Here is a 26501-nt window from a genome sequence, read left to right on the forward strand (position 1 = left end):
AAGGTACGTTTATAATAGTAACTCCAGGTAATCCAGGAAAACTTTGTGAAAAAGAGCTTTTTGTCTTCCCGGGTTTTAAGGTATGTTTATAATGGATTTATTATTACTTGGATATTACTTGTCTTCCCGGGTTTTAAGGTACGTTTAACAATGGATTTATTATTACTTGGAAATTACTCCAGATTATCATGTACTCTAGTAAAGGAAAACTTGTAGATGGATAATATAACGACTCCCCTCATCCAACCTCTTTACCCGTTCCCCTCTCCTTATTGGATAAAAACTGATCAATAATATTGGCAACCTAAATTGACGACGGTTTTTCCTCTGTCAGTAATATCCATGTATATTCTATGTTAAGTTGATCTTTACAAGTATAGGTATTTATATTCCAGTATGGCTTCGAGATTGATTAATTTTTGCTGGATTAGAACTGGTTCTGTGCCATACTGAAAAATCATGTAACGTATCGTATTTTAGACAATTTTCTACCAATGCAATGATAAAATAAACATCGTTATATTGATACCAGTTTAGTTAGGCCAGGCCTTCGGGGCTAACAAAACGGAAATTAATGTTACAATTTTTAATTTTATGATCCGCGGACAGCTGCCTATGATAAATAACTATTCTATAATTTCATTTGTACGTCTGTGGTACTTAAGTTTAAGGGGTTAAAGACAATGGACGATAAATTGATGAATATCGCAATGATGATAAACAAAATAAATATCCTTAAAAAAATAAAAATGTTGGTTGAAAAGTTTGGACACTTCCAGTTTGTAACTAACCAAACACAATTCGGTAAAGTACCCATCACTTTTGAGTCAATGATTGGTATAACGTGGATATAAAACTTTGGGTACCAGTGAAATTTACAGTCCAATGTCCCCTCTCTCACTCCTTGTTGAAATGTGAAAAAGAACAAAAGTGTATATTTTCTAACCACGAGGTGTAAATTAAATGTCAAGTATTTTTAAATTAAACAAGGATGACAGCATTCATAAGTAGCAAAGCACATAAAGAAATTGACAAATTAATAAAGTGTAGCAGATGTTGAGTTGTCTCAAAGAAAATCGCAAAAGCTTTTCAAAATATATTTTTTTGTATTGAGGCATGATCGACATATGGACGGTAAAAACAAAGCATAGATTAGATGCGCACAAGTCCTGGGAATCTTCACTGAAAATTCCATCTGTCTATCTTAAATAGCAGTTGAGGAAATTTCTTTATCATTGCAGAATGACTGACTGACGGACAGACATATTAAATTTTCGAGTAGCTTTGCTACTAACAAGAGAATGTTTTTAGATTTTAATATTGTCAAAATTCCTCTTAAAACTTCTTCAAATTAATTTAAGCGCAATTTGAAGAGACAAATAAATTTTAGGAATTTTAAAATTGAAATAAACGTATATTCTTACGTCAGGGATCGGCAGCCGCGCGTTAGCCGCCGGTAAGCCTCAGTGAAATCAACCTTTTCCAGTTTTAAAAATCAGCCTGTAGTCCAAACCTGACCCAAATATGGCAATCCCTATTTTGAAACTAAAATTCAAGATTCCCAACGGTTTTAATTTGGGGCTGATTCGCGGCTACCGAGCTCTTTTTTCTACAGATGTTTAATTTCTAGGAAGAAAATAAAATATCTTACTGATTTTATCATATTTTTCCTTGTTTTCATAAATGAAAATGTAATTTTAGGTAAAGTTCACGCCAAATTAGATAAATGTTTTTATTCAGATCCATATATTTGTAGGTTGGAAGTATACAGTTGTTGGACATACATAACATAACTGGGGTCAGCTGCGCTCCTACGTGTATAAATGCTCACAGGTAAGTTGGTTAGTTAGTTGGTTGGTTGGTTGGTTGGTTGGTTAGTTGGTTGGTTAATTGGTTGGTTAGTTGGTTGGTTGTTTAGATGGTTGGTTGCATAGACGTCCAAAGGGAGGGGGGGGGGGTAAAGTGGGGACTACCCCCCCCCAAACAAATTTGGGGGTGCTGCATCCCCCAAAATTTTTTATTTTACCCCCCCTCCACCCCATTTAAAATTTAACCCTACATTGGGGGTGCCGTAGACACCCTCAACAATTTAGGAGGGGGTATTTACCCCCCCAAACAATTTTGGGGGGGTAAATACACCCCCCAAAATAAAAAATCTCTAACAAACACAAATTTTAGTACTAAATATTTAATAAAATTTAAATTACCCTCCCTAAAAAATTTACCTCGGGGTTAAATTTTTTAAATTTTTTGGGGGGGGGACAAAATTTACCCCATCCAACAGATTTCAGGGGGGTAATTACCTCCCCCCCCCCCCGCAAACAAATTTACCCCTGGGGTAAAAGTTTGGGGGGGGGGGGTAAAAAAAATTAATTCCTTCCATGTGTACAGTCTCCCATAATCTAAAAAAAAAACTTCAGGATTGATAAGGTACTCAGGGAAAATACGAATAATAAATATTCCCCCAAAGTCATGAAAATTCAGCCATTGTAGCCGAAAAATATTCGTGGTGGGGAAGGGGGGGGGGGGCACTAAAGATTACTTTAATTGTCATTGCATATCTCCATCCCAGACATTTATATCAGAGAGAAAGGGGACAATGGGCTGTTTATTACACTAGTCCCCAAAGTGATATAATAATGTTTTATTATTGGTTGGCTTAACATCTTTGGGGACGTTTGATTGGTTGGTTCATGAAGTTTAGTGACCAAACGTTCCAACCACTGATTTAAATCTACAGAAGGTGTAATTTTGTGAATTATCATTGGGGATGAACATAAATTTATTGGCCATTGTCATATCCATTATGATCCCGGCACATTCTTATAGAATCTATAAAGATGAAAGGAGAAAATAGAAAAGAAAATATTGAATATTGAAATAAGATAAAAAGAATAATATGAATTTGAATAATTAAATGCTGAGGTAAAAGTCATGATGGAAGGGGACAGTGGTCTGTTTATTATATTAGTCCTCAAAGTTTTTAAACAAAATTTCCATATTCGCTGGGTTAATAGCTTTGAGGACGTTTATTGAATTTTGATTAGTTGGTTCATAGTTGAGTTGAGTGTCCAAACGTTTCAACCAATGATTGTAATGATGTAATGGTAAAAGTACATTTTGTGTATTGATGTATAACAGGGAAGCCGAGGCGTAGTCTCTTATCTTCAAAAGCACTGACCCTAACCGCCCCTTCCCCCCCCCCACGCTTTCTATAAAATACCTAATTTTGTAAGCAATCATCATATAAGTTTGAAATCTATATTGTTTCTAACAGCGTTGCGGAGCCGTTTGATTTTGGTTCGGCTCAGGCTCCGCGGAGCCGTCTGTGATGATGGCGGCTTCGGCTCCGACCTAAAATCAAGAAAAACTCGACATAATTTTTTTCCCCACGTCTATTTTTTACTTTTGAAGGTTTTAAAAGCTCAATTTTTGATAAAAATGGACTTTAAAAACTTAAAAAGGTCATTTGCACATGACAAAACAGAGTTACCAAATTATAATTTTTAATAAATCTCTTTATTTATCTATTCCGGAGCCGAAGCCGTTTTTTAACGAAAATTACGGCTCCGGCAAAAAATGGCGGCTCCACAGCTCCGGCTCCGCAACACTGGTTTCTAACATGCTTAAAGTAGTGCTAAGACCTGTGTTTATTGTAGGACTCGCTCTAATTATAGAAAAGTTTTAATAACTAATTTATGCTTTGGTTATGTAGTTGGTGTTTCAATTGCAATATAAATTATTCTACCGTAAGTTCATTGGGTATATTCTCCAGGGATCTAAAGGGATAAGACAATGGTCAATAAGTTGATGTACATCCCCAATGATAATACACAAAATTACTTCTTCTGTAAACTAAAATTAGTGGTTGAAACGTTTTAACACTCAAGTTAATGACACAACCAATCATAATTCACAAAAAAGTCACCAAAGTTGATAACCCAACGAATAAGAAAACATTCTTATAAAATTTTGGGTACTAGTTTCATGAACAGTCAATTGTCTCCTCTCTTTCTCTCTCTCTCTCTCTCTCTCTCTCTCTCTCTCTGGGTATACTTACAGTTTTTAGAAGCGAAGTTACTCTATATTAATGATTTGTCCCTCGGTACCGTTAGTCTGTACGTCATGTCTTATTAAATGTTCTTATTTTGTCTTAAACTAAAGATCTTAAAAATTGCTATCCCAAAAGGGTTATATTTTTCAATGAAGGTTTATAATTGTCTTGGGTTGGTTTTAGGGTATATTACTGACCTCCGCCGCCCTTCCCCAGAGGCTAGGGGCGAAGCAACTAGTATATTGAAAAAGTGATGAAATAAATTGATATTTTTATTTAGGACTGAGCTGACTTGCCTTGGAATCAACCAGCAAGGAACTATGGTTGCAACTGCGAGTACAAAGGTAATGGATGTACAATATACATGGATAATATGTCAGGGCAAAAATTGTCGTCAATTTAGCTTGCTAACATGAAACTCATTTAAAGGTCGTTCAGTAGGAGGGGAGGGTATGAGGAAGCACGCTGCAAGCTTCACCTTATTAGAGAAATTGAAAATCTGAAAAAAGTGTGGGAGTGTGGCCCCGTTTAAGCCTCGGAGGTTCGTAACAACGAGCAATGCAGACAGACGGACGTGCCTTCACTAATTATAGATCAGCTTCGCTAATCGGAGCATTACCACGAATCAACACAGGATTCAGTTGAGATGTTGTTTATTTGAAAGCAGTCAGATTATTAGTTATTTACAACACTATAGGTTAATACATGGGTTAGGTACAGATATAAGCAAATATAATTGTAGTACTAAATAAAGCATAATCAAAATGGTTTTATACAAAGCTGGCCCCATCCTTGAAATATAATATATATTTTGATCTATACACAATGGCTCCGCCCCTAGTGGGAAGGTGATTAAACAGAAAATTGGGTAGCGCTGGGGAGCGAAGTTATTCTACAAGCCTGATAAAGGAGGACGTCCTACAAAGGATCAAAAAAATAATATATCAAAGGTATTATTTATATCACCTTACTAAAATTGAAACTGAGAAGGTCTACCTTAACCTAATTCTTGACCCGCCAATATAATCTTGTGGATGAAATTTCTTTTGGTATTTATTTTAAAAATTGACTCTGCGCCCCTAATGACACGAAAAACGGGCAGATAAAAGCCTGAAAGAATCCAAAGGCTTAAATCTAAAAAGAAAATAGCCTAAAACCATCCGTGAACCTATGTAATGCTTCCCCTAAGAGAGAACTTAATTAGTTCAGCAGATATCAAAATATAAATCCTCAGACAAAAAAAAACCTTACTACTTTATAAATTCTACAGATATGAATCATCAAGGCTCATTATTGGCGCAGCTACTACATCAAAAGTGTCGGCAAGCGGCTGGCTGTTACTTGACAGTATATCAGCGTGTTGCTTCAGCTGTCAAAAAGATATAATTCTAAATATCCATTCAAAATTTATCGTCCAAATATTCTTTTTGCAAAAATATTTTCATTGAATTAGATTAATTGAATAAATGATAAAAAGAATTATGATTTTTAAATAAAAAAGTTCAAATTTAAAATGCTGAATTGCAGGAAAAAAATGTTTGATATTTCCTCTATTACATTTTTGCAAGTTTTGATAAAAGTTTTTTGTGCTGAAAGAAAACAAGGATGATAACATCCATAAATAGATCATTGTGGTGATTAAAGCAAATTTATATTAGGCATAGTATATCCTAATACCCTTATAATAAAGTCTGTATGTTTTTTTGTCTGTTTGTATGTCTGTACCGAAGGATCTCGATAACCACTGAACCGATATGATTCTCCTTTACAGGGAAGCTTGACTGACGGACATTATAACAGATAATTTGGGCACAGTAAACAATATCACTGTTTCATATTGTAATAGTTCTGTATTTTTATTTATTTTTTAGAAAAACTACTAATAATACTGAAAATATTTATTTATTTTTGTACTTTCCTCTCCCATTCTAAAAAAAACGTACTATCTTCCAAAACAGCATAAAAAATAGCCAATATCATTGAAATTCATTTAATTCAGTTGTTAGAGAGATTTTAAGGGACAGAGAAAGATACGTCTTGTCTTGTGTATATTGATTGTAAAATTATACTAGCGGCTACGCCCCAAACATTTAGATACATTTTATTTGAAAAGGTTGGGAAGTGCAGAAAACCAGCCTGAAACCGTGCCGTGAACGGTTAAGTTCTTTAGTATAGGGTAGCTTTAAAGAACTTTACTTCTACTTTATATAATAGGAGTACATGATGGGCGATTTCCCACCAGAAACAAACTTGTATGGGGGAAAACGTATTTTTATGCTTATTATATTAGGTTAGGTTAAGGTTAGATAAGCACCGCAGGAATTCTACTAGATATGTTTTTTACATATATTAAAAGGGTTTGGTTCAAAAAATTGTGGCTATAGTCCCTTTCGTAACATCGCACTTTTTGGGGCGATTCTTCGTATTTTTTACAGTAGCTTTTCTCCTATTTCTAGCCCCTGCGGGGGGCTCTATCCCTGCGGGGCCAATTACCTAACTCTATGGGGCAATCACCTAACCTAACCTAAAAAAAGCCGTCTTAAAAATACGACGAATCGCCCCAAATGGGGCGATGTTACGAAAGGGACTATTCCCAAAATTCTTTTAGTGAAAGCATATTTATTTCAATGTAATTTTAGTTGCTACCCTGGTATGAAAGACTTCTTCCTTGTTATTAGTTTTCTTTTCAAAGTGAATAATATACGACGTGCACTGAATGTTGTCAAACTACGTGCATTTTATAACTAAATTCCCGTACTAAGAATCGAACCATCTGATGTTTTATTTTAATTTTTTTTAGCTTAAAAAGTGCACAATGGATTTTTTACTCAATAATGATAAAATATTAAGCACTTAAGCAAAATATATTTTTAGAATTATAAAAAATATTTCAAATATTGTTCATAAATAGATAAACGTTAACTTTTATTAGGGAAGCAAAGCTTTCATTTATTTGTGTTTGTCTGTTTTCAATTTTTGCTGTAGAGGAAATTCTTGCTTTCTTTAACAGATCTATCCTATATATATAAAGCAGAAAGGATTTTAGTTGTCTATTTCAGGGTTACTTTATATAGGTCCCAGGATGATTTTAGGCTATTTTGTTGTTACATTTAAGTTTGTGGATCATTTTAGGCTTTTTTTCAGCTTTTGAATGAAGAGCTTCTAGATTCTAGGGGCACAGCCACTAGTTTATATTATTGCATCTAATGTCAGGGATCAAAGGGATGAACTTTTCAACTTAATGAACCAACCAATCAAAATTCATAAAAAAGTCTCCAAAGTTGTTAAGCCAACGAATAAGAAAACGTTATTTAAATACTTTGGGAAACAGTTTAATAAACAACCCATTATCCCCTACTTTCCTGATCTAATGTATCTGTATCGGAAAGGAAGCGTTCCTTGAGTCATTAATCGTGCTCTTTGTGAAAATTTCCTATGCCTCTTAAACCTTACTCCGCTGAGTTAAAAAAGACGACATTTCCTCTAATTTTACCTCCGATAGTGCGGCATTCGTGTGCGAGAGTTTGTTGTTGTCTCTGTGAGCGCGTTTTCTCCTTTGTTCATATATAGTACCTAGTCGCCCTTGTTAATCAGTTTCACTTATAAGAGTGCATTTAAGTGCAGTTTGACATTAATATAGCATTTGACAATAATTATATGATATTATGTCATTTCAAAATTAGATAATTTTATCTTCTTTAATCTTTAGATTAACATTCTTATTTGAAATGGTAATTTTTACAAAATTCTTTTACCATTTACATAGTTTTATAAAAAGAAATTAATACCAAAAATCTTTCAAAAAAATACATCAAAACTTACCTATAGACTTTGGTAATATTCAGAATTCTGAAAATGAAGTAATAGGATGTCTACATGCCAAAGGAGTGGGATGTTTGTGTGTCTGTCTACATAAAATTTTGCTTAACTTGGCCATTATTAATCGGATTTTTTAGATGAAACAATTTTCAGTCCTATACGTATGTCAACGTAGTATAATGTATGGTTGTCTGTCCAAATAAAATTCGTGTGTCGTCTTTTTTCTTCGGATTTGTAATACTTTTAGATATTAAGTTTTTAAAAAATAACTTTTAGACGTTGTTCAGGGTTTGTATGCCTTTACACGAGAAAAAATAGCATTCTTTGTTTTTCAAGTTTTAGGAAAACAACCTAATCTTGTTTCAATTAATTTTTTTCTTTAGGGAACCCTCATCCGCATCTGGGACACAGTGAAGCGAGTTCAACTTGTAGAGTTGCGACGTGGAGCGGACCCAGCTAGAATATATTGCATCAATTTTAGGTCAGTTTATATAATGATGCCTCTAGGAGCACTTGAGGGAAGGGATGGAAGGAAGGGCTTAAGTCGACACTCCACATTCAATATTAGTTTTTGAAAGAAAAAGATATTTTTTAAAATTGTGGTGGGGCATTTTTTTTCTTTTTGAAAATTTCTTTTTGGAAAGTGAAAGTACACTCCTTCAAAATAGTTATAAACCTTCCCTGGACCTATAAGAAGATTCACTGTAAAGGAGAACTAAATTGGTTAAGCGGTTAGCGAGATCCTTCGCTACACACACATAGTTTTCCTGTTACTTTTATATAAGATTTATCACAAAAAATTGTTTGGAAAAAATGTATCTAAGCATATTATAAGTTCCAGATATGATATGTATACATTGGTATCTAGGGGAGGTTTTCGCTTTCTGTTACTTTGTGACTTTTAACCTTTAAGATTATTTTCAGTGTGGCTTAGAAACCGATTTATATCCGATGGATTAGAACCGGTTCTCAGCTATACTGAAAAATCATGTATAGCATCGTATTATAGACAGTTTTTTTACGATTATTAAAATAAAAATTATAAATAACCTCAATCTTATAATTTTTATATTAATATCCGCGAAAATCTGTCTCTAATACGATGCGATAAAAAGCTAATACATGATATATTTCAACATCAAACTCTAAAGATATAACTTTTTATAAAGAAAATCTTCATTTGAAACATACTATATGATAATTATATTATGTTACCATACGAAACTTGATATAATACAGTACACATTAAATAACAATTGATTAATCTAGAACATATTGTAATATACAGTTTACAACTTAAAATAAAAGAATTAATATTTTTTTGGCGCAGCTAATCTATAACCCCATATATAATCTTTGGCATATACAGTGTGTTTTTTTTATGAGAATTTTTTTGAAAGCAATTTTAACCCACTTATAGTTATCAGAATTTAATGATTAATAGCTTATTTTCTTCGTTTTTTATAACCATTTATAGAACATCAAAAAAATATTTCAGTTTTTATTTAAGAAGTACAGTAAAATCAAAAATTCAAAACCTAGGTGTCAACATCTAAAAATGGTTTTAGCGCATTTTTCTCATGCTTAAATCTTCTACCCTTTGCAAGAATGACTGCAAAACGATTCAAAGTTGAGATACAGAGTTAAAAATTGATACAGATACTTTTGGGGACATGCAGTAGAACATATCAAAGTTTGAAGGCCATATCTCAACCAAGGAGGGAGTACTGGCCCCCCAAAGTGGACTACTGAAAATCCAATTTTTTTCTTGCAAAGGGGTAGAAGATTTGAGCTGAATAAAATGCGCTAAAACACACTGTATATATCTTGGTAATGGATTTAGAATATACGTTGACAGGGGTAAAATTGTCGTCAATTTAGGTTGCTAACATAGACATCACTTATTGGTCAGTTCATTCATCCAGTAGGAGGGGTTTGGGATGGAGTAAAGGAGTTGGATTGTTTTTTTATATTTTAGCCAGCTACAAGTTTCTCTTTATTAGAGTACATGATAATCTGGTGTAAGATCCATGTAATAATAAACCCTTTATCTTGGTAAATTTGATGGAACGTTGAAATTATTTTAAAACCATTTAAATTACATAAAATTAACCCTTTGATTTAAAGTCTTTGTCTGATAGTACCAACGTTCATAATTATGAACATAAAATGTTTCAAGGCAAATAGTTTTATCTAATGTCCTAATATAAAAGTAACAGGATCTGTGTCTGTCTGCCATGTGTCTATACCGAAGGATCTCTGTAACATTTGAATCGATATGAACTCCTTCATATTATAGCTTCTCATAGGTCTTAGGAAGGTTTATAACTTTTTTTGGGAACGGTTTCACCACCTCCCAAGAGAAATCGCATCTAGATTATAATTAACCCACCCTTAAGTTTTTTTTAAACTTTCTTTTTAAAACTGCAATTAAAGTGGGTCGACTCATAACCCCCCCTCAAGGCCTAGCCACTAATTAACTACTATAACACAGGGAGTAAGGGAGGGGACAATGGGCAATTAATTCAATTTAAAAGGGTTCGCTGAAAAGCAATGAAAACCAGATTTATCAAGAAAATTTCACCAAAATTGTAAAGGGATCATGGTAACCTAATTTAGAACAAAATTATTTCTAAGAAAAAAATCATTTACTTGAAAATTAAATTATCAACACATCACAATGTAGTAAACATTCTGTAATTAATCACTAGAAAAATCTTGTTTAGAACTACCTCAACCCTTCTCATATATTTATAACTGACACGTAAATTCAAGCGGTTCTTAGATTATTTAATACATAAATATCACAGTAGAGTTTCTATACATGAAATGACATTTTCTTGGGAAATTTTTTTTGTTAAAACCAGCCATTAATAACAAATTTTTCTGTCTGCATTTTCAAAACTAGCTCAGCTAGTTAGCGGGGCATTGATGCGCAAGTACCCAAAGTCAGTCAGAATCTGCTGTATTCGTGCACATTCCCTTTAAGCCAGTACCCAAAGTCTGAGACTCCTAAAAATTGAATTTTGAATTGAAAAATATTTGATCCATTGTCCCCTCCCTTACTCCCTAACTATAACAGCAAACCGTCTGACATAGGATCATTCCTTGTAACATTATCCTAATATTTCAATTTTTTTATGTATCTTTAATATAAAGTAGAATGATGTCTGTCCGTCCGTCTATCCGTCCTTCCGTCCGTCAGTCTGTCTGTCTGTCCGTCCGTCAGTCTGTCCCTTAAGATCTCTGTAACAACTGAACCGACTGGATTCTACTCTTCAGGGAATATACCTACTGGTAATGTGGTGGTTTAAGGCTATTTTCTTGAGGGTGGGACACCCCCCCCCCCAAAAAAAAATAAAAAATTTCCCAATCAATTTTTTTTGATGCAGATGATGCCAACTATTTGGTCGTGCAACACATGTACTACATTTTTTAAATTACAACTTGGGGGAAAAGCCCCTAGAGGCTATGGGCGAAGCCTCTAGTATTCAATACAATTATAAATAATAAATATTATTGGTTATGTCTCAGCCAGACTGGCCTTAAAAAAAAAACAAGGATAAAAACATCCATAAATTAGGTAGTTCAATTCTGCATTATTTATGAACACTCAGTATATGTAAATGGATTTAGAATATACGTGGATATTATAACAAGTGAAAAATTATGGTCAATTTAGGTTGCTAACATGGACATCACTTATTGGTCTGTACGTTCATTCAGTAAGGAGGGGAGGGGGGGATAAGGTGGGTCGTTATTTCAGCTAGTTTTATTTAGTCAGAGTACTTGCTCATCTGTTGTAAGTAGGGTTGGCAATCCGGATCCGGAATCCGCCCAATTTTTGGCCAATTTTGGAATCCAAATCCGGATCCGGAATCCGTTTTTTAATAGGGTAGGGGTAAATTTTAAATGGGGGGGGGGGGTAATCGCCCCATTACCCCCCCCCCCTTGGACGTCTATGATGTTAACCTTTGTAAATATTATGTATCTTTTATTCTCTATAAGTTTTTTTTATGATATGAAAGTTTTCCAATATATTCAATTACTTCTCTGAATGCACATTGAATAGAAAAAATACACTTTTTATACTTATATACTTTTATAGTTTTTGTTTAATAGAATGGATATATGGGAGAAAACACATTAAACATAACGTGGGTATGCGTATGTCTATAACACATATTTCAACAATTATCTGGGCTTGCCAGCCGCAACCGACATAATATTTCATAATATTATTGACTGGAAAAACATTAAAAAATCGTAGCCCCTAGCTGTCAGTCCTTATTTTTAAGTGCCTAAAAAATTCTGCAATTGTCTCCACTTTTGTCGGTCAACTGAGGTGGATTCTTTAAAAAATTTGCCCCACTAATCGATTAGTGGGGCAAAATTGTTTGCGTGAAAAATCCTCCAAAATCACATAAAAAATCTACAAAAATTAAATAAAATCCTATGTTCATAACCCTTCTATGATTTTGTTTAATTTTTGTAGATTTTTAATGTGATTTTGAAGGATTTTTCCCGAAAACAATTTTGCCCCACTAAGCGATTAGTTGGGCAAATTTTTTAAAGAATCCACCTCAGTTAACCGACAAAAGTGGAGACAAACGCAGAATTTTTTAGAATTTCATTGATCTAAAAACAGCTACAGCTGCAATTTTTAGCCACCGCGCCCTTTTTATTTGATGGGTGTAGTACCCTGACATATAGTGTAATTGAGCAGTATTGAACACATCTGGTATAAATAAAAGTCTGGGTTTTGTAAATACGTAGCAAATTAGGATAATAAATAAGTACATTTCTCGTATTCATTTGAATCTGGTGGATAAGAACCGGTTCTCATCCATACGAAAAAACTATGCCAAGCATCAAATTATATCCAGCTTTCTACGAATATAAAAATGTACAATCGTAAGATTTCTATATCCGCGGAAAGCTGTTTATAATACGATGCTAGAAATGACTATTATTTTCTTTTTTAGTGGTCCAATTCTTGAGATTTTTAGTTAATTTTTTGTCTTGCAATGAAAATTGTTTCTAAGTAAAAAGCACAAATTTTGCATTTATATATCAATGCTTTTTCAAGGCTTTTCAATAGATAATAAAGATTTTAAGCATTTTCAACAAAAATTTTGAAAGAAAGATTATTCTAAAAAAACCTAAATATTGTTCATATAATATGCAGGGGGATAAAAAGTACATCAACCAAAAAAACAATTTACCATTTTTAAAAGCGAAGCTTTTCTATAATTGGGGTCGGTCAGTCCGTCCGTAACGGATAGCTTTTTTCGTTTAATTAGGCATGTTAGAATTGTCCTATCGATTTCAAACTTAGCATGGTGACGTCCATTTTAAACATGTTAATTTTTTAACTTTTTACAACAATTTTTTATGTGATAAAATCAGCCAATTGATCTGATTTTTGGATTACTGATTCCTATTACAATAAGTTACAATATTTCGAGCGAAGCATCTCTATAATCAAGTCCTTAAACAGAATTCTATATTTAAGAAGTTTTGCAACAAATTTACATATAATTTTGACAAAACTTATACAGTGTGTTTTTTTTATGAGAACTTTTTTGAAAGCAATTTTACCCCACTTATAATTATCAGAATTTAATGATTAATGGCTTATTTTCTTTGTTTTTTAAGGCAATTAATAGAACAACAAAAAAATATTTCAGCGCATTTTTCTTAAAAAAATGGATTTTCTGTAGTCGACTTTGGGGGGCCAGTACTCCCTCCCTGGTTGAGATATGACCTTCAAACTTTGATATGTTCTAGTACATGTCCCTAATAGTATCTGTATACATTTTAGCTCTATATCTCAACTTTGAAGTGTTTAGCAGTCATTCTTGCAAAAGGTTGATTATTTGAGCATAAGAAAAATGCGCTAAAACCTAAGTTTTGAATTTCAGATTTTACTGTACTTTTTAAATAAAAACTGAAATATTTTTTTGTTGTTCTAATAATTGCCTTAAAAAACGAAGAAAATAAGCCATTAATCATTAAATTCTGATAACTATAAGTGGGGTAAAATTACTTTCAAAAAAGTTCTCATAAAAAAACACACTGTATATTCATATTTTGTATATTCAGTACTCTCCAAGATTTAATGTTCGTCTGTCATACCGTTTCAGAGCCTCGCTTTTATGGATGTTGTCATCCTTGTGTTACAATATTATTATGTACAAAAACTAAATAGAATATATCTGAATAATTTGGATTGTAGAAATGTTTATATTATTTCCATATTCAAACCTATCCAATAACATGGATGGGACATTTTACAGTGAATTGCACTAATAAAGGTACTAAGAAAGAGAGGGAATGTCTGATTGAGCCAATAGGAGAATCGCATCGGTACATACATTTAATTTCATTGGTTGAAATTTTGTACACATCTTGTTACGAATGCTTGTTTTTTTCATTTCATACATAGATAAAAGTCAGCTGTAAACAGTATATTTTCTTAGTAGAAAGCTTTGCGGAATCAGAATTAATTGCCCAAAAATTTCGTTTAAATTTGAAATCTTAGTAACGAGGTGGATTCTTAAAAAAAAGTTAGGCTGGCTACTCGCTGGTGAGGCAAAATTATTTTTGTGAAAAATCCTCCAAAATCGAATAAAAAAATTTACAAAAAATAAATAAAATCTTAAAAGGGTTATTAACATATGATTTTGTTTAATTTTTGTAGATTTTTAATGTGCTTTTGGATGATTTTTCGCAAAAATAATTTTGCCTCACTATCGAGTAGCGAGTCTATAATTTCTTAAGAATCCACATCAGCTTGAGTCGAAAGTAAACAATACTTTTGTCTGCTAGAAATGTTTCTTCTTAGATTTGACGAAAAAAGGGTTCAGAATATGCTTCTATTCTTCTATTTCTATTATTGCACTGGTAATTGAATTATATTGTTTGTTGGCTCAAAAAAATGTGGGTACATTTTGATTGGGTTATAAACTAGGAGTTTCCAAACTGTTCAACCCATGAACAGATAGTTGCATGAAGTGCATGTCAAAAATACCATCAAACATTTTCAATTTTGTATTACTATAAATAACAAGCAATTAGACATCAATAAATAAGTCGTCATGCTGTTTTTGTGAAAAAAAGCTAGCTCTATAAATTTCATATTACAAAAATACGATTTTTAAGTCTTGATATTTTAAAAACTACGTTGCAGAAAATTGAATTTCTTTCAAATATATGCAATATAAATTTGACCAGGAAAAACGGTTCACTAAATTAAGTTCAAATGCATTCGTGCAACTACCCCTTTAATCTATAAAAGGGGTAATTTGTTTATCATCATTGAGAATATATATCAATGCAGTATAAAAAGCAAGTTTTGTAGAGTATCTTCGCATCCACACTTATTAAATTTAACCAACCAAAGAATTTTTTATCCAATCTTAACCAGACAAATGCCATCTAGCTAAAAAAGATGCGTAGATTTCATTTCTGGCAACCAGAAAATCCGCAGAAATCGAATTAACGAGATCCAAAAAAGTTTCATTAAAAAAAACCTTACACCAAAAAGAACAAACAATAAATATAACGACGACTTAGTTTCTATTTCCTTTTTAATACGAATCTTTAAAACTAATTTTCAGGCATGCATGTATTTTATAATATTCTTTACTGAGAAACATAAAAAGGATTTTTAACATGAACAAAAAGCTACTTTTAGTTCTAATGAAAGATACTCTTTTTTTCTTGTAATAAAATTACTTTTGTACATTAAAAAAACCCGCATTGTCTCTATTTTATATTTAAACATGTATGTCGTAATGATTAAAAAATTCAGCCATTTGATATACCTAGAAAGAAAAAAAAGAATATTTTCTCCCTGTGGGCAAAAGAAATTTTTAATTATAAGGGTGAAAAAAAGGTTTTTGAAAAATATAGTGAATTATTAAAAAGTGAGGTGACATAGTAATATAAAAATAATCGGGTGTAGTCCTTTTCGTAACATCGCACCTTATTGGGCGATTCTTTGTATTTAAAACAGTAGCTTATCTCCTATTTCTAGCCCTTGCGGGGGGGCTCTAACCCTGCGGAGCCAATTACCTAACCCTGTGGGGAAATCCCCTAATCAAATATAACCTAACCTAACCTAAAATAACCTATAAAAAGCCATTTTAAAAATACGACGAATCACCCCTTATGGGGCCATGTTACGAAAGGGACGATTCCCAAATAATTAAATATGTTTTTTTTGTGGGACAGTCATTCATTTAGTAGCGAAGCATTGTTATAAAAATTAAATGCCTTTAATTTTTTCAGCAGCTTATTTGTAATGGTTCCAATACTGTATACTATGTCTGTATGTTTATTAGCTCTCTCCAATTCTTCTCTTTAGTATTAAATCTTGTTAGATAAATTTTTTTTCTGTACTGAGAATTTTTAATTTTTGATTACTTTGTTTCCAAGTGACATAAAACAGGCCTTTAATTACTGATTAAAACTGTGTTTTATTTATGCATAATTTTTTTTACTTTGGGACACCCTAAAAAGGTTAAAAATGAAAATACTTTGTTTTGTCAGGTATGTCCAAGGGTGTGTTTATTGTTTACCCCCCTCCCCACATACACACACCCAAAACGCATTTGGGGATGTCATAGGCACCATGTATATTTAAGAAGAAAAAAATGTTATTTTACTCATTCCCCCCCCCCCCCCCCCTCCAACCAAAAAATTTACCAACAACCATTTTGGTGGAAGTATTTACCCTCCCTTCCTCAAATAAAATAGGATTTTAAAGAATTTCGTCTTTTTATCTCCCCCACCCAAATAAAAAAGCTTTGATGTCCATGATCATGGCTCTGAATACAATATAGTTCCACCTGATAAAATGTAATAGTTTGTTGGATCATATGACCTTTAAAGTAAACAATGCATTGGGTTTGTCCAAACAATGTCTGTATCAAGACATTAATAATATTTTTAGGTGTTTCTAAACAAATTATATTCCAAGACAAAAAGAAGTAGGATTATCTAAATTATTTTTAAAAAACGAAAAACAGTTAGCTTGCACCATAAAAATATCTGTTTTGATAAATAATCTTATCTTACATCATACAGGGTGTTTTTTTTTAATAGGACAAAAGTATTGCTTAACCCATTAGTGCCGAGCGCCACTTTTATGGGCCGATCGAGCTGAAAATCTCAGGGAAGCTTTATAATGGTAAAAACGGAAAACATATTTTTTTGTTTTGCTCTAGTGGCGTGCATAGACGTCCAAGGGGGGGGGGGTAATGGGGCGATTACCCCCCCCAAACGAATTTGGGGATGCCGTAGGCACCCCCAATTTTTTTTTCATTTTACCCCCCCCCATTTAAAATTTACCCCTACCCTGGGGTTCCGTAGGCACCCCCAACCATTTAGGAGGGGGTATTTTTTGTCATAGGCACCTAAATTTTTTGATAAATTTAAATTACCCCCCCCAAAAATTTTACCCGGGGGGTAAATTTTGGGGGGGGGTAAACAAATTTTACCCCTGCCAACAGATTTCAGGGGGGGTAAATACCCCCCCCAAGCAAATTTGGGGTAAAAATTTTGGGGGGGGTAAAAAAAAATTTGCGGCACGCTTCGCGTGCCATTTTACCCCCCCCAAAACTGAATTACCCCCCCCTTAAAAAAATTTTACCCCCCCCAAAATCAAAAGCTTGGACGCCCCTGGTGGCAGGCACAGGAAAGTTGGAAAAAAAACCGGCAAAAAAATGAAAAATGTAATTTTTGAACGCCCAAAGTGAGATGAACACTTTTTAGAACTTTGATACGATCCGTAATTTAAAACTACACAACCTCATGTAATCTATAGAGCTAAAAGTAATATACGAAGCGATTTATAACCAATTTAGTGTTTCAGCTATAGGTGCTGCCGTTTTCGATTAAAAAAACCCGTTTCTTGAAGTTTTAAAACACACACACTACAAAAAAAGAACATATAAAAATTGGGTAATACATATCAGAAAACGAGCATAAAAATATTGGAGGACACATATAGAGATTACTAGGGTATACTGATTAGGGTGGCTCAAGAATAATAAATCATAAAAAAATATTTAATGGTTGAAAAGTTAAAACCGGGTAATAAAACCAAAACCGAGCAGGGTTTTAAAACTGTCGGGCATTTATGGCCATGTCGAACCGGGTCATAATAGGGCGTAAAAAAACAATAAAAAAATCATATAAAAAATAATAATTTGAATAAAACGAATTCACAAATAGATGTACTTGTCAATAAACATTAAATTTCACGAAAAAAATCAGCGACTTTACTATAAAAATCAAAAAGTTAGAAGGGGTATTTTGAATTCACCAAAATTTTCGTGGTTTTCAAATTTTGTTGAGCTATACCGGCAAACGGAAGTAAGCAAAACTGCCTGCTCCAGGGGGAAATGAAAACCAGGGTAGTAGAGGAGGGATTCATACTGAGAATGATGCAATTTGAAGACTGGAAACTGTTTTTTTTAACATTTTCTTGAACCGGGTGGAACTGGGTTTTAATACCTGGTTCGTCACTAATGGTTTAATATAAACCACTTGCCATTGACAGAAAATAATAATCTACATCTTAATTTCTTTATTGGGTTGGGGCAATTTGTATAACAAAATAATACTTAGCGATTTTCAACAAATTATGTCATAAAAACCAATTTTTCCAAAGTACCTATATTTGGAAGATTTTTGGATCATGACCAATTTAAAGAGTGTGCAAAAATGCATATATTTTTAAAATTCAAATTGCGCGGCTTGTGTTAATAGCAGAAAATGTTATGCATATCGTTAGAATCATCATAAACTCTACAGATTGACCATCAAAAAAGCATTTTTTATTGCATTAAAAAACATTTCTTTTACATATAAAAAACTACTTTTCAAATTTTACTGAATGCATTTTCTTATAACCAATTTCCCTCCCCAATTGTTAAATGTTTAATAAAAGTTTTTTAGCTGTAACTTTTTTATTTTTTAACCTATTTTAATAAAATAAAAAGTGTTTGATTTCTGTTTATGTAAACTTTTGATCTACTGCTATGTTTTATAGGATTTCTTTGTGTAAGGGAGTTTTTGCATTATACACTATTCTAAAAATGCCTTTTAGAACAAGTGAAAAAAGTGCTTTCAGCATGAAGAAAATTTCTTGGAAACATCTTTATATAAGTTTTGTAAAAAGTATTGAAATTAAAAAGAAAACATGCACTTTCACTTTAAAAAAGCATTTTTCTTTAAAGTTACTTTTTCCTCAGCCACTTTTTCAAAACTTTCTCAGATTTTCAAACGTAGCTTCTATACTACAAATAGCATGAATATGATACATATATTTCCAAAAAATAGAGTTTATGACAATTCTAATGGTATGCATAACATTTTTTACTATTTACACACGCCGTGCAATTTGATTTTTAAAAATGCATGCATTTTTGCCCACACTCTAAATTGGTCATGATCAAAAAATCTTCCAAAAATAGGTACTTTGAAAAACCGGTTTTTAAAGCATAATTTGTTGAAAATTGCTAAATATTTTTTTCTCATACAAACTGCCCCAACCCAATAAAGAAATTAAGATATAGATTATTATTTTCTGTCAATGGCAAGTGGGTTATAGTAAGCAATACTTTTGTCCTATTAAAAAAAACACCCTGTATTTGTATATATGATAAAAATAAATGGTATTGCATAATACATTTATTTTTACATTTTACATATTTTCCTGTGCAGCCGAATTTTATGTGTTTAAATTGGTAATAGCTATTCAACATGTTTATGTTAATTCATTGATATATTGTAAAGAATTAATTTTTAACTAGTTTTGATAGATGATCAAAGACCTAATTTTTTTCTATACTAGAGTACAATATTTATGAAAAATTCAAATCTATTTATCTAAATGATTTGCATTTTTCCAAAAAATTGATTGTCTTATTAGTGGGGAAATTGGGAAAAGGACAGATTCTGTTTTAATCAATCAAAACAACTGAACTATCTATGGGCTGTTTTATTTCACTTGGAAACAAAAATTATAATTAAGGGGGGGGGGGAGTTTGTACACTTATAGGAAATTAAATTCAGTATAAAAGTTTGGGAGGGACATGTGGGCTTGTTAATATAGTTATCAATCTAATTCTTTTTGTAAAATCTCTATTATGACTGGATGTACACATAAGATTTTATTTTGGGACTTTTCTTCTAGGGGCTTGTGGATCAAAAGACCCACCAAAACAAAAAGACCCACTAAAATTATGAGTTTTGAGCTTATTTTTAAAGATATCAACCTGATTTTTTGTAAAGAAATCTTTTTTGATATCAGGTTGATATCTTTAATAATAAGCTCAGAACTCATATTTTTAATGTTTTGGGTGGTCCTTTGCTCTGCCAGCCCCTAGAAGGAAAGTCCCAAAATGAAATGTGTTATAGTTCCTTAGTTTAATTATTATTAAAAAAAGTTTTCTTTAAAAAAATCAGGTTTATATCTTTAAAATAAGCTCAAAACACATAATTTTAGTGTTTTGGGGGGTTTTATGATCCAAAAGCCCCCAGAAGGAAAATCCCAAAATGGAATGTGTAATGGTTCCTTAGTTCAGTTATATTAAAAAAGTTTTCTTTAAAAAAATCAGGTTAAAATCATTAAAAAAAATAAGTTCTCAACTCATGTTTTCAGTGTTTTGGGGGTCTTTTGCTCCACAAACCCCTAGAAGGAAATTACCAAAATTCAATTTTCAAAGTCTTATGTGTACATCCAGTCATATAAGAGATTTTACAAAAATTAGATTGATAACTATAAAAACAAGCCCACACGTCCCTCCCAAACTTTTATACTGAATTTCATTTCCTATAAGTGTACAAACTCCCCCCCCCCCCCTCTTATTTATTGAGTTACATTTTTAGCTCTAAATATGCCAAAAAAAAACAATTTACTAGATTGCTCAATGTAAAATTAACCTAAATTAAAGAACCTGGATTCCAATTTCTTCAATACCATATTAGTTCAGTCATAACACAGAATTTATGCAAATAGATCTTTTTTTAACATTTAATTTGGTTATATGGCTAGATATCAAAAACACTGTGTTTGGTGGGCACCCTGTAAATTTGATAAAATTATAAAAATAAGAGAGGTAGCGACAAACTGTTGTGCTTGGCAAATAAGACACCTTACAGTTACATATGTTGGAACATTAAAAATGAAAAATACAAACTTTTGTTTCTTTAATATCATTTTGCTTTTTTGAAACTTTGACTACAAATTCTTGTAGACAAAAATGAGCAGTCATGAGGAAAACAGAAAGAAGATTTGTTTTTATTGCACTAAAAAAGTAAACAAACAAAAATTTAACATTAATGAATCTTTATTAGACAAAGTAAAAAGGAACGTATTAGCAGAATATGATCCAACTGATCAAAAATATCCCACAATACTTTGTAGCACCTGTAGATATTGGATTGACAAAATGGAAAAAGGAGAGAGAGCAAAGGAAAGACCAGTTTTTGATTACAAAAATATGAACATGCCACTAAATACCAGATCAAACAAGGACGAACCCTGCAACTGCATGATATGCAGCACAGCCAGACAAAAAGGTAACAAAGTTGTATATATGACTACAACTGAAGCCAAAGTTACACAAAACAAGGAAACTATAATTATTTGCAATATTTGTTTTGGTGAAATCCACAAGGGCAAAGGTCATGAATGTGGGGAAAAATGCATACCTGAAAATATTGTTGCACTATTAAGCAATGTTAGTCATCAGAAAAAAGAACAAGTTATTTCATCTCTTTTAGACTCCATTGCTATGGACAAAAAAAGAAACAATTTGATAAGTCTTGCTACAAGGGGTAAACGAAAGTCAATTATAATGAATCCAGAAGTGCCCCAAAAGAAGATGTTTATGAAAGAAGATTTTATATATATCAAGCAACTTATCAACCTCAGCAATAACCAGTTGTTCAAAGTAGCTACCTGGATTCGTGGTGTTCAAGGAATGTTCATTTTAAAAATATTAACTGTATTAAAAACTTCACTGTTACTTTAAATCATGCCAAACCTATGGGTTTAACTAGCATTTGTTTATTTCAATCTAACTCTAACTGACTTACTGTTAGAAAAAAATAAGGTCAAATCGAAACACTGAGCACCTTTTTTAGTTAAAAATGTTTATTTTTAGTAGCCGAGCTACTCTATAACTTACATCTATCCATTTATGTGTCCACCTGTCTGTTTGTCTGGCAGTGCGTCCATCTGTCTGTTCATCTATTTGTTTGTCTGTCTGTCTAACAGTCTGTCCATTCAATGAAGTTGGAATAATTTCAATATTTAGGTAACTACTGTTGCAAAGATATAATATGCCGAAAATTGTTATTACCCCTCTAAAGATTTTTACCCTAGTGTACTATTACAAATATAAGTATCTCATTCCTATACTTGAAAACACAATTAATCAACTCAAAAATATCTTGCTAACTGATGAACCAATATGATTCTCCTTTAAAGTGCAGCTAGATTTTACCTAGTTTTCGGGAGGGTATTTACCCCCTCCCCTCCCTAAATTGTTTGGGGGTTTAGGTAAATACCCCCTCCCAATGTAGGGGTAAATTGTACATGGGGGAGGGGGTTTAAAAATTTTTTTCTAAAAATTGTTTGGGGGGGTAATCACCTTTTGGACGTCCCAGTACTGTTGATATACTTTAACAACTTTAATGATAAAAATGAACCTAAATTAGGATTAAGTGTAGTAGAACCTTATCTGGCTTCATCAGTAGTCGACCAAGGAAGAGAGCTTTTAGATCTGTACAAAGTTGAAACCCATAAGCTTCAAACATGCTCAAAAAAAAATTTTGAAAAATATGAGGATAAGCATATAGTTTTTGCTAATGCATCAACATTGATTGACAGAATTTGCACAGCAAGAAAATACAATAAGGTCCATATCAAACTATATGCTGATGGAGGACGTGGATTTTTGAAATTAGGTCTGAGCATCATTTCTGCAGATAACAGCACCAGTGATTCCTGCGAAAAAATCAAATCTTCAGGTGTAAAAAAAGCTATTTTGCTTGCATTAGTTGAAGACTGCATTGAAACACATTTCAACATTGATCTTTTATTCAAACTCACAGAGATAAACAAGGTAGCATATACCTTTCATGCTGACTTCAAGCTTCTGCTTTATGTTATAGGAAATTGCATAGCTTTATACATATTTCATTTCTGATTTAGAACATAGAAAGTTAATAAGTTAATATTTTGAGCATTTTATGTGTTAGTTTAATAATGAACAACCTTTGTTTAAGGTCCCTTTTACTAAACGGCTTTAAGTTCCTTATTTTTGAAGATAAAAGAACAATTTTTTCAGAAAATGTCCTTTTGTAAATTTTTTATTGGAAATCTTAAAACATAAATTTAGGCAGTGGCAGCTGTACTTGGTAGCTGCCAGCCGCCTCAGCTGGTAATTGGGAAAAAAATTGCTGCGGATTTTTTGAAATTTTAATATGTTATTTAGGTCAAAAAAATATTTTTCCTTTTTATCTGGTTGTCCCTGCTGGCATCCTATGCCGCTAGAATGGAGATATTCCAAAATTCCAACTCTTTGTAATGTGTCATACCCATACTTAAATAGTTATAGCCCTTCAACTTTCCCAAACAGAAAATAAGATAGAAAAAACATTAGGGGTTAAAGGTTAGATAATAATATTTTTATTTGTGACTTGCATTGCAATGTTTAATTAAGTTTATTTGATCAACATAAAGCTATGAAATAATAATTTTACAGGAAAACAAACAGCAATGTCTTCATATCCCTGTCCTTACTGCCAAGTTTCACTTCAAGATCTGAGAAAGAATAAAGTCATAGGGAAGTGATGATATTTATACAAAACTAAATATTAAATTTTATCTATAATACAAAGTAGCTTTATGTCTGTCCGTCTGTCTGTCCGTCTGAAGCTTAAGATCTCAGAAACCGCTGAACCGATTGGGCTCTACTCTTCAGGGAATATATCTACTGGTCCTGTGGTGGTTTTAAGCTATTTTCCTGGGGGTTGGAACACCCCCAACCCCCCCAAAAACTAAAAAAAAACACCCCCCTGAAAAAATTTTATTACATTTTTTGTAAAATCTCAGTAACCGCTGAAGCGATTGGGCTCTACTCTTCAGGGAAAATACTTACTGGTCCTCTGGTGGTTTAAAGCTATTTTCTTAGGGGTTGGGACACCCCAACTTCCCCCCAAAAAATAAAAAAATCCCCACTTCCAAAATTTTTTATTTTTCTTTATTTTTGTAAACAAAAACCAGTAATTGGGGTGGGGGAACCCCACTGCTCCATGGCGTGAAGCCCCCATGAATCCCCCCCTCCAAAAAAAATTTTAATATTTTTTTTTTAATTTTAATTTTTGTGTATGCGAACAACCTGGGTTTAATTTTTACGAATTTAAATTTTTGTGTATAAGGAAAAAAACCTGGGTTTAATTTTTACTAATTGAAATTTTTGTGCATACAGTGCACAACCTGGGTTTAATTTTTACTAATTGAAATTTGAACAACCTGGGTTTAATTTTACCACAGAGTAATTAAACAAAGAATAACTTTATTGAATATTTCCATTTAGGTGGGTTGACTTTCTATTACTTCATAGGGCGAGCCCCTAGAGGCTAGGGGCGAAGCCGCTAGTTATTTTAAATAATATTAAAGATATTTTGCAGAAACCTTAACTTTGTAAATTTGTCTTGATTCACCTATTCACATACTTTCTGAAAAATGCTTTTTAGGGCATAAGTTTTTGAAAACCATGTAAAATAATCATGAAAATGAAGAAAATGATATACTATGTTCTGCTAACCAAATACAATTTGGTTTAACTGAAATGTTTATTGTAGGTTAAAATTTGTTCTTCTTTTGCTGCAATTTTCAAATAGGATTTTAAAGATAAAAGTTATAACTTGATATATTAATCACTTTATTATATAGATTTTGAGGATCTGCAAAATAATGAAATTAAATTACTTACATTTAAAGATCTGCATGACAACCATGAAATGTTCGTGAACAATGGCTCCAACAAATCCAATGCAAAACTAAGTTACAGTACGGTAAATAAGCCGTTAATAGGTGGAGAACAAGACCTACCAGTAATTTCAATTTGTTCAGTTCCTGAGCTTCATGTCATGGAAGGCATAACAAACCACCTATATAATGATGGCATGGTACCAATTTTTGGTAGAGACAGCCTAGAATCCTGCATCAAGGAATTAGGGATTAGTCTAAACCCTAGGGGCGATGCCTTCAATGGCAATAATTCCATGAAGTTATTGAAAAATTGCAGAAAATTACTTGATGATAATGAAATAGATGACATTGCAATGACACCATTTGTTGAGGCAATGGAAGCTGTCAAGCATCTAGTTGACCTATGTTTTACAGCTAAAGAGTTTGATGAGAAAGATGTTGAAAAAGTCACCGATGCTATAAAAAATCTAAAGCAGAAATATCTAAACTGTAATGTATCAATCACTTTAAAAGCCCATGTTATTTTATGTCATATCATTGATGCTCTAAGATACTCAAAGGGAAAACAACTAGGATTTTTAAGTGAACAGTGTGGTGAGGCCATTCATTTTGACTTTTCAAAAACATGGCAAAATTTTCAAGTGCCAGTGCACAGCAAAAGTTATCAGCAAAAACTGTTATCAGCTGTTGCAAGCTACTCATCCTTTCACATATAAAAGGAATATTCTTAGGAAAATTGATTACTTTATTTATTTAAAGTTTTATTTATAACCAAAAGTCTGTCTCTTCTTTTTATACATATATAAAAATATCTGTATCTTTATTAACATATCTATGTTTCCATGTAATAATGTATGTATGTATTTAACCATTTATATCCTATTATATAAAGTAGTAAGCTTTTTGTAGTAAACCTTCATATATGCCCTGAAATAGTTTTAGGCTATTTCAGTTTTATAAATAAGTCTGGGAATTGTTTTTTTCTGCACTTTCATATTCCTTCGATTATAGAGCCCCTAGATGCAAGAGGTGCAGCCTCTAGTAGGTTTTATAATGTTATTTTACCCCCCCCCCCCCCCAAGTCCAAACCCATCCACTTAACCCTTAACAGTCCTAACTGAGAGTTTTTTTTGTATATCTCCACCCTGGCGGGCACAGGATGTCAGCAAACCTGGCAGGGTTATCCAGGTTTTTATCTCCAACCGCCGATTTCGGCGGCTTGCAGCTGCCGAAATTTATGTTTTGAGATTTCTATTATAAAATTTACATAAAAATAAACATTGTATGAACAAGATAAAATAAGAAAATGACAGCTGATTTAAATTTTTTAGTAAAAAAGGACCTACAAACAAAGGTTATTAAATAAAAGGGCGAAGGAAGCGAAAATTGACTTTCACTCACTTATAGTCGGAAATTATCAAACAGAGGGCATGCACAAAAATTTTAAGCCTTTTAGCTCTAATAGGAAGTGAGATAATAGGGGGGGAGGCATTGAACGCCCCCCCCCCCTCCCCCTGGCCGATAAAGGTGCGGCAAGAGGCCCAACTGTTAAGGGTTAAGCTTTGGAAGGGGTCCGACTGTTTAGGTTAAAATAATTTCAATTTATTT

The 26501-nt window shown here is 32.7% G+C and overlaps 1 protein-coding gene across 4 annotated transcripts in view; it reads left to right on the forward strand.

The window, feature by feature from the left end:
- Window positions 1-26501, forward strand: part of LOC145327227 (WD repeat domain phosphoinositide-interacting protein 4-like) — a 131505-nt gene that overhangs the window by 83233 nt on the left and 21771 nt on the right. For all 4 annotated transcript variants that reach the window (XM_080170812.1, XM_080170811.1, XM_080170810.1 and 1 more), the window contains 3 exons: window positions 1757-1833; window positions 4335-4398; window positions 8257-8354. In XM_080170812.1, coding sequence (XP_080026938.1) covers window positions 1757-1833; window positions 4335-4398; window positions 8257-8354 — 239 coding nt within the window. The remainder of the gene's footprint in view (window positions 1-1756; window positions 1834-4334; window positions 4399-8256; window positions 8355-26501) is intronic.

Source organism: Acartia tonsa, chromosome 8 (assembly GCF_053477335.1).
Source record: "Acartia tonsa isolate MP-2025a chromosome 8, ASM5347733v1, whole genome shotgun sequence".
Lineage (NCBI taxonomy): Eukaryota > Metazoa > Arthropoda > Copepoda > Calanoida > Acartiidae > Acartia > Acartia tonsa.